This window comes from Etheostoma spectabile, chromosome 16, assembly GCF_008692095.1.
Source record: "Etheostoma spectabile isolate EspeVRDwgs_2016 chromosome 16, UIUC_Espe_1.0, whole genome shotgun sequence".
Classification (NCBI taxonomy): domain Eukaryota; kingdom Metazoa; phylum Chordata; class Actinopteri; order Perciformes; family Percidae; genus Etheostoma; species Etheostoma spectabile.
In genome coordinates, this window is record NC_045748.1 from 23,073,852 (window position 1) to 23,083,775 (window position 9,924).

Consider the following 9,924-nt stretch of genomic DNA (forward strand, 5'->3'; position numbering starts at 1 on the left):
CCATCCCTCTCCTTCTTGGTCAAATAGCCCTTACACAGCCTGGGGGTGTGTTTGGGGGGTCATTGTCCTGTTGAAAACTAAATGATGGTCCAACTAAACGCAAACCGGATGGCATGTCGCTGCAGGAAGCTGCGGTAGCCATGCTGTTTCAGTATGCCTTCAATTTTGACTAAATTCCCAACAGTGTCACCAGCAAAGCACCCCCGCACCATCACACCTCCTCCTTCATGCTTCACGGTGGAAACCAGGCATTTCAAGTTTTTGCAAGATATTGTATGTTTCTGCGGAGTCAGCCAGCGCAAAGGACGTTTATATTCAGATTGGTTTTCAACCTTCTGATTGAAGCTCTGGTCGCTTAAAACACAACACCAACAGATTTGCCGCTCCTTGCAGCTGAGAGGAGCTTCCATTGAAAATGAAGGACTTCCGGTAACTTCAGAAGCTCAAGTCGGCGGCGGTGTGTACGTACAGTTAGTGTTTGTTCGGTGTGGCGTTACGGACTGGACTGCGAGAGATATAGTGCAAATTGTGTAAACCCTTCCACCCCTACTGTCCCTATAACAATTTGGTCAAAATTAGGCACACTGACCGTACACGGCCCTGCCATCTACTAGCTTTGGACCCGGGGCCTCATTTATAAATGTGGCGTACTCACAAAAGACGTACGCCACCTTCTACGCAAGAATTGGGATTTTTAAAAAGCAAACTTGATGGGGAAAATGTGCAGTCCTCCACGGACACTCTGACCCCGGCGTACGCACAGAAATGAGAAACTGCGACACTGACGGGAGATGGACGAAACTGTGAATCTGAGACAAATCAAAATATTCCCTTTATTGATGATATGAAGAATTCACAAAGCCATTCTTACAATTAATATCCTACACAAACACCTCTTTGAACCATCTGCGGTGGAAAAACAAACTATAAAACAAGATAGTATCGTAAATTCAAACAAAGATACATTTGCAAAGAAAACTCAAATGTTCTGTAATTATATTGGCATGTTATGGAATTTATTCCCATGAGTAAGACGATAAACAGGACAAATAGACACATAGCACATCATTTTAAAATGGTCCTCATTAAGCCTACAGTATCATAGTGATTTATACAGTGTTTAGTTTTATGGCTTTAACATGAAAAGATCATTTTGTTTTTGATTATAGGTCTAAACCGTGTTTTAACCAATGGTTAAAACATTAAATTATTCATAAATAGGCCTATGTAAAAATAAAATAAAAACTTATCTGTGTCTTTACCGGTTTGTTGTCCTGCAGATGAAACAAATCCCTGTCGATGTGCTGTTTGAATGCTCGCGTAAGAAAACAGCAGCAAATCTTTGTTTTTGTGGCCGCCATGTTTTCACACACCCGATGCTCTAAGCTACGGCCAACAGTTGGTGGCAGTCATGCGACAAGTTGTTATGCCCACGGCAATATAACAGAAGAAGAACACGCATCCCGGCCACGTGAACGCCGGCAGTCGGAAAAGTGGCCTTTGCGTTCCACCGACCAATATTTGGGTCCCACACAGCATTGGAATCTGCACCAACAATAAAAGAACGGTCCGTTAACGCCAGCATTTGATTGGTGAGCGTATTATAGAAATTGCCATTAAAAAAAGATTTGGCACATAAGTTGACACAAATGCAATTTTCCTGGCACCAAATTCTGTTGTGTAAATCCCAATCCTGCCTGTATCATGTACCAAGAGGACAACGCTTTAAGTGGGACATTCCGTTTGACAACAATGGCTACCCCTTTTTGTTTTTGCTGAAGAGGATGCAACTGTATGACAGAATCTTTTGGCTAAACAGCTGGAATCCGCCTGCAGTAGAGTGCGGATCGGGCCGGATTTTTCTGTCCGAGCCAGGCCCACGTCCGACAGAGCAGTAACCGAACCCGACCCGAGCCCGACAGGCATTAAGATATTTCTGTCCGAGCCCGACCCGAGCCCGACACAGTTAAAATCGCATTTGTTTCTCATACTAATGACACATGTACGTTTGTTTGTGTGGAAAGCCGCTTTTATTAAGCAATTGTAGGAAGGCATTGGGAAATGTCAACAGATGAGCGCATCAATGCACACGGGGCAACAAGCGCCATTACCTACATAATAAGCTGTTTTTAAATTCAAAATGTTCAATGCCTTATCGCGTTGATGTGACCGAGCCCGACCCGAACCCGAACATCCTTTCTAAAAATCTGTCCGAACCCGGCCCGGCCCGTCGGGTACCGTCGGGTCCCGTCGGGCTCGGGTCTGGTATCCATCCTCTAGCCTGCAGCAAATGTGTCTCCTGTAACAATGCAACGTCAACTTTTGATAGAGCATGTCATTACGATACAGAAAGGAAAAGACAGCAGCACATAGCACAAAGAAAAAGAAAAGTAGAAATGTGAACATAGGGACAATCTCCTCAGGGAAACTGTATATGCAGTGCTGTAGGAATTACAGTGCAGTCTTCCTTCTCTCTGGCTGTTGTCCTTCCATTGTCAGACATTGTAACGTTGTGTCGTGCTCCAGCTATACTTGCCAGTTGATGGTTCACGAGACGCACCTTCGTTAGAGAAAGATCAAGTCAAGATTCACCTGGGAGCTGTTTACCAATTGAGGACAGATTAAGAAAAGTCTGACGGAAATGTATAGAAATATACTTGACATATTAAAACAACTTGTTCAATCATTTTGCATGTAAAGGCTTATGCTATGAACTAATGCCTAAATGTTGTGGGGATTGAGACTATTCAACAGAGACCCATTATAATACATTTTGATCAACATGACATAAGCAAATGATTATGTAGGAAACAGCAGAGAATTTTACATAATCATTTGCAACTTGTTCAAAGATATGGGAAACTGCTTTTTTAATGTCCACAAGTGAGACAATGATGTGAAGATCGATCAGATAGTTTTGAGAATTTCAAAAACTGTAATGTCACAGATTCAATTACGCTACATTTACTTCCACTCTGATTTTTATTTTATTTTTCCCCCCCAGTGTAGGTACTTTCAATTTTCTGTTACCTTTTTCTTCAACTTAACTACATTTATCTATATTTATCTTTAGTTACTATGCTTAAGATTAACAATACAAAATATATGGAATCTTTTTTTATTATTATTATTATTAAAGAACTGCCTGATTTTCTAATGAAATATTTTAATCTCTAATCCAAGTTGATAGATGAGCAGGTCCTGTGTGTCCACGGTGGTCTTTCACCTGACATTAAGACATTGGACCAGATCCGTACCATCGAACGCAACCAGGAGATTCCCCACAAGGGGGCCTTCTGTGACCTGGTGTGGTCAGATCCAGAGGATGTGGACACCTGGGCTATCAGTCCACGAGGTGCAGGCTGGCTGTTCGGCTCCAAGGTCACTAATGAGGTACGTTGTGTTGACAAAATTTTAAACTAATCAATGGAGAAATTGAAACGCCTATAACACCAGTCGATTGAAATCCACGCTCATTTTTTGTTGTTTTAGTTTGTGCACATCAACAATCTGAAGCTCATCTGCCGTGCGCATCAGCTTGTTCATGAAGGATACAAGTTCATGTTTGACGAAAAGCTGGTGACCGTGTGGTCGGCACCCAACTACTGCTACCGCTGTGGAAACATCGCGTCCATCATGGTCTTCAGGGACGTCAACAGACGAGAACCCAAGCTGTTCCGGGCTGTCCCTGACTCAGAGCGCGTCATACCACCCCGAACAACCACGCCCTACTTCCTCTAATGACATGAGCCAGTTCTCTCTCCTCTCCACCCTCTGGAGATCTCAAGTCTGAAACGTAAAAATTTAAAAAACTTTTTAAAAATTCATTGAAGTTGCATCCCTTCAGGTCTACAGAATCTTAAGTAGCTTCAGTTTGTTTGCTGTCACTATGTCCTGTCATGAAGGTAAACATCCTCTTCTCCCCCTCAGTGAGAATACATTTTTAAAGTTTTTCATATTTTAATAACATTTTGAATGGTTAAATTTGTATGTCATGTATCCCACAAGTAAATAAAACATTGAAACTGATGGTAACTGCCAATAATGTGTTCAAATAAAGTGATATATATTTTATTTATCGTTGTAGCAGTTTGATCTCGTGGTTGCCTATTGAAAAAGTGGACATCTTAGAATGACCATATTCTGAAAGTAAAAATAAACTTGTAATAATTGCAGACCCACTTTATAATCTGCTGAGCCCATTTTACAGCATTATGCCTTTTAATGTGAATTGCAGATTTTGTTCAATTTGTTTAGGAAAAAAACTGCTGGTTTAAAACCTTTGCACAGACTGTTCTCAAGAGTAGGTCAAAACCTAGAATTTTTTTAGATTAGGTTCAATTTTATTGTCGAACCAGAAGTGCTAAAAGGTCACATTATGCTTTGGTTTGTTTGGTTTTAAAGCTTTTACTTGCCGTTATATTCTATTAGTGATGTGAGCGTCTGGAAGTTGGTGTTCTGGCAGCTGTGCCAAGAGAAATCTCAATCCTTCAGAATCTTGCAGAGACAGAGAGCGTAGGGATATGTAAAGAGATAACTTAGGCACAGGTTAAAAACATTAGTAATTAAACCTAAAGGCTAATGTAAGTCAAAACTGCCTGCAAGCTTATCCACTCTTTATGAAAAGGTATGCAGTTAACGAGCAAGTTGAGGAGTTCTGTTGGGAATTGACAAATAACCCAAGAGTAAGTAAAGTCAAGACACAGCTTTCCTAGATAATGGCAAGTATGAACTAACTACTACATCTAATGTATTGCCTATGTCGTAATTTAAACAAGTCTCCCGAACAGAAACTGGTACCTCTCTCCCCCTTACCTCTGCCAGCTGTGTGTGTGGATTCAGTTTAAATTGAATTGATTGCCCTGTGTTCCGTCTTGATGAAACAAAGTAGAAAACACATTTTCAAACAGCATGACACAGGGTGTAGCAGGACGTAGCAGGGTGTAGCAGGACCAGTGTTGCCAAGTCCGCTTATTATAAGCGACACCATAAACACCATAGACATAAAGATATTTATATATATATATATTTATTATTTTATATGTCCATGATAAACACTATAGACAGCAGCGTTATTTCCCACCCACTTCTAATTGGCTATAACCAAGATGGAAACGAGTACCAGCCAATCAGAGGCATAGCAGGACGTAGCAGGGTATAGCAGGACGTAACAGAGTGTAGCAGGGCATAGCAGGACGTAGCAGGGTACTGCAGGGCATAGCAGGACGTAGCAGGGTTCTACAGGGCATAGCAGGACGTAGCAGGGTATAGCAGGACGTAACAGAGTGTAGCAGGGCATAGCAGGACGTAGCAGGGTGTAGCAGGACGTAGCAGGGTACTGCAGGGCATAGCAGGACGTAGCAGGGTTCTGCAGGGCATAGCAGGACGTAGCAGGGTATAGCAGGACGTAACTGTAGCAGGGAATAGCAGGACGTAGCAGGGTGTAGCAGGACGTAGCAGGGTACTGCAGGGCATAGCAGGACGTTGCAGGGCATAGCAGGACGTAGCAGGGTACTACCCAGAGCAAAATTAATAACAAGCATTCCTGGGATGCACACAGATGGAAAGAGATACGGATGAGCCTGCTCAATGAACTGAACTAAACAAGAGTAAAATACCAATAAAGTGATGTAAAACAAATGAGAGGCTTACAAACTTAAATGTATTGGGGATACGCTTTGGATATTAGAGGAATATACATTTTTTGCATCATCCAATTTTTTTGAAGAACTCAAGGAATCTTGTTGCTCAACCGTTGTGTTGTCCTCGGGTCAAATTTGACCCATTTTCAGTTTTCTCATCACAAAAAATGGCCCTTCGAAATAAGCTGAAAATGTCAACATTAGAAATATCAAATAACTTTGGAAAAAAACATCAAAAAAAGGACCCTTAACATTGAAAAAGTGACAAAAATGTCAGAAAAAGCGAGGACTTTTCTTCAAAGTTGACGGGAAGACAACACAAGGGTTAAACTGTATAAATGAATGTTGAGATTTATTAATTGCTCACGTAAAGAAACACATTTTAATCCAAAATGTCTTACAAAATAAGAAGGGGCAGTAATAAAAACAAAGAGGTTCTGTGATATTACACACATTTTATTTTGACTCAGTTTTGTAAATTAGCTTTATCGGCATGGCTTGACTGTTGGAATTAAAATGCACTCTTCTCATATTTCATACATTGTAACATGACTGTGTAGTGACTAACCCTGTTAGGTGTTAATCATGGATGTATTAAGAGAACAGTAGTAAGGGTTTGGTAAGCTTATTTTGAAAATGTTGACCCGGAAGTAGCTAGCCAGTTATAGTGGAGCAGATCCAGTAATACATCCATGGGAGCCAGCGACTGTCCTCCTCTTCGCTCCCCGATGTAAGTCGAGTGCAGATGTGAGTCGCGCATGCTCAGATGTAAACGGTTTACGGCACAACGTGTCATACTGAAATTTGTGAAATCCATGAAATAATAAACTTTTCTCATGACAAACAGTAACAGAAGATGGGAATCATTTCAAAAACGTTTGAGCTATCTATGATTGTCTGATTACTAACGTTAGCTCAAACGCCAATCAAGTGACAGCTTTTGTTGTGTTTGATTGCTAGCTAGCTTGTAACTAAGCTAGCAGTCTTTTCAAAACGTTTTAGCTATCTATGGTTGTTTTATTGCTAACGTTAGCTCAAAACGCCATTCAAATGACAACGTTTGTTTTAGCTAACAGTGAACGAACTTCGTTAAGTAGGTCCATTTTACTGTATTGGGTGACAGAAGTCTCTGCTAAGTCGTTAGCATCTTGTATGCTACTTGTCGCAAAGTGACGCATGCGCAACCCACATCTTCACGCGTCGCAAAGTGACGCATGCGCGACTCAGATCTGCACGCGACTTGCAACGAGGAGGGGACAGCTTCAACAGACAGCAGTCCGGCTCGTTGGACACTGGTCCAGCGTCAGTTACACACAGCGAGATGCCAAGAAAGGGACTCTTCAACTAACATTACAGAGCTCGTCGTGGCTTTTTCTCTGTTTTTTTTTTTGTTTTTTTTTGAGAGGCATCATTGTGGTAACGTTAATCCTGTTCATCAGCGTTTGCCAACTGGCGAGGTAAGAAGACATGTCAATTTCACAAGCAGAGGTGATTAAAGCCACTGCAGCCAGGCTGTGTTACCTATGTGTAACTGAAGAATTTTAGCTAACTTTACCGCTGAGCGTCTGTGTTATCAAACGTTAGCTAGTATGTTCATTTTGTTGTGACGTTAGCAAATGGAGTGGTGTTCTGACATCGTAAATTCGCCAATGTTGGCGACAAAGGAATGCTAATAACGTGAGACACATAGCAATTGTTATGTTCGGTTATAGCTTACGGCCCAATTAAGCTTGTCTCGTTCCTTTAGCTAGTTCCCTTTAGCTAGTTAATTAATGGTAACCGAGTTTATTGCTGTCAACATTAGTTTTATTAGCTGCTAGGACGTTACAGCTGAGTTAGCTAGCTAATACCGATAGCTCAGTTACTAATTAAGAAACGATGCTCCAGCTGAACGATTCGTGGTTTTTTATGCATGTTCGACCTGACATGCTTTTGCTTAAACCTCTGGCAGAGGACTCATGTATTTAATTCACGCAAAGTGCTAATTATAACGTTATATCATGTCTTCATTCATTGCGGCCGCAGATGTCCTGTCATTTCCATACAGTGACTTTCCTCAATGAGAGCTTTTGGACGTGAAAAGACACATTTTCAATCGTGCATGGGACATTTCGGCTAATTTATTAATTCAGTTTAGAGGAAACTGACAGTTCGTTACTGAGATACGTAAGCCACGCAGGTGTTGACGGTCCTTCTTAAGGACAACACAACAAGTAAGGGATTGTACACTTGATGCACACAAGGCAGCAGCTGATGTTATCCTATAGACTTTCTCTGGCCACTCTTACAGCTTTCTTAACCCTTGTGTTTTTTTGGTGCTTTTCTGATGTTTTTGTTGCTTTTTCTGATTTATTTGTCACTTTTTCCAGCTTTTGGTGCTTTTTTTTAAAAAACCTGAGCTGGTTTAAAAAATAGGTCATGGTCAACAAACCTCATTTATACCAAATTATACATAAGTTAGTTTAGTTAAAAAGCAGAAATTACTATTTATTTTGACTAATAGTAAAGATCAAAGGATGTTGAGTGGATCACAGATGGGTAGATGTCAAAGTTTAGTCTGGATACTGTTTTGAAACCATTAAAAAAAAGAATTCAAAAACACAAATAATTCATCGAAAGTTATCATTCATTTTGCCTGAAGAACGTATGGAATCATCCATGTTTTTTGTGGGCAATTTGGTTGAAAGAAATCTATATTTCTGATATAAAACACTTTGAAACGGGTCAATTTGACCCAAGGACGACACAAGGGTTAAATCCTATTATATCCTAGGATCCTAAAGCTAGAAAAAAATTAACTATAGTCAGTCATGGCCATGGAAAAATAAACATTTCCTCGGTAGCAAATTATTTTAATAAGGCAAAGCATTGGCTGAACATTGTCATCCGACTGTGTGCTGCCTTGATCTGATTGCACATTTATCTGAACAAACTAGAGGTTGCAGCCTCTGTAAGAGTGAAATCTGGGACAGCTTAAGTCAACCTAAAAATGGTGACCATGTGACACATTTTGTCCATAGTTTCTTGATTCTACTCCTATTTAAGTAGGGCACCACACACTCGGATATCTGCAACTAGCAACGTCTGTTTAGTGACAATGGTCTTGCCACTTGTTCCAATATGTTTAACCATGTAGGCTATTCATAATGCAGTATCTCTCCTTGGTATAGCTTTTTTACCTTATTTTTTTGTTTTGTTTGTAATCAGGTGTGAAAAGTTAGTGTCATGACTGGAGCTGAGACTGAGGATGATATTCCATTAGGTGAAAGGAAGACTGTCACAGACTTCTGCTATCTCCTGGACAAGTCCAAACAACTCTTCAATGGGCTAAGGTCAGTTCTTAGTCTGTTGGACCTCTGCACCCGGTCCCAGCATCCTTTGTTGGCATCAGGACTCCGCTAACCTGCTCTCCGTGTTGTAGAGTAGGTTTTAAAGGTGCATTTACAAAAAGTTGTTGTTGGGAAAATCAAACAGACCTTCAAATGTTGTCATTTTTCCAGCTGGTGGTTTGCAGCTTTTGTGTGTCCTGCCACTTGAAGCCTTCAGCTTCTCCTTTTGTTTTCCTGAATGAACTGCTTAATGGATCTCCAAATATCCTCCACTATTCTCCGATACGCCTGCTGTTAAATCAGATCACACCCCTTTATGTGATGTTTGCTATGATTTGCTTACCATGCCCACTCTAAAGATACTAAACTGTGATAGTAACAGGTGTAATTACCACTACAATACCTAATTGCGTACTTTCTTTGCCTCTCAGGTCACCAACTATTGCATAGCTTTGGTCGGATGTTGTACCTGCAGTCTGAAAGGCCTACTCAGGGCCTCACCTAAACAGGCTAGAATTGACCATTAACCGAAAATCTGTCAGTAAAGGACAGTGCTTAGTAAATAGTCAATATAATTATTGATCATAACACTAAATGTGATTTTGTGTGTTTTTAGTGTATTAACAGTGCTACAGGTTACAAGGCAGTACTATAGGGCTGCACGACTATGGCCAAGGCCAAACTGATAATTCCCATTATTTTAATCAATATTGAGATCACGATTAATTGTTTTTTTTTGTTTTTTTTTTAACCAAATTTTTTGTTGTTGTTGTCATAGTCTATTTATAACTGCTTTCACATCCATTTTATGCTACTTTCTTCTTATGTCTTAAGTTATATATACAGCTGCAACAGCTGTAAATGAAAATTGGCGAATGGCGTGTCAGCAGAATTACACACGTTGTGTGTATGAAATGTCTGTATCGTCACTGCACTGCATTTTTATGAACTAT

General features: G+C 40.5%; 2 protein-coding genes across 2 annotated transcripts in view; both read left to right on the top strand.

Annotated features, from left to right (window-relative positions):
• The window catches only part of LOC116704155 (serine/threonine-protein phosphatase 6 catalytic subunit), a 17,066-nt gene extending 12,986 nt beyond the window's left edge, over positions 1 to 4,080 (top strand). Inside the window, exons 6-7 of the mRNA XM_032539429.1 lie at positions 3,184 to 3,393; positions 3,493 to 4,080. Of these exons, the coding sequence (XP_032395320.1) occupies positions 3,184 to 3,393; positions 3,493 to 3,741 (459 nt within the window). The 3' untranslated portion in view covers positions 3,742 to 4,080. The remainder of the gene's footprint in view (positions 1 to 3,183; positions 3,394 to 3,492) is intronic.
• Positions 4,081 to 7,047: 2,967 nt separating this feature from the next.
• The window catches only part of scai (suppressor of cancer cell invasion), a gene marked incomplete at its 5' end in the record, with an annotated part of 45,167 nt that continues 42,290 nt past the window's right edge, over positions 7,048 to 9,924 (top strand). The window contains 2 exon segments of the mRNA XM_032539411.1: positions 7,048 to 7,099; positions 8,850 to 8,974. Coding sequence (XP_032395302.1) covers positions 8,868 to 8,974 — 107 coding nt within the window.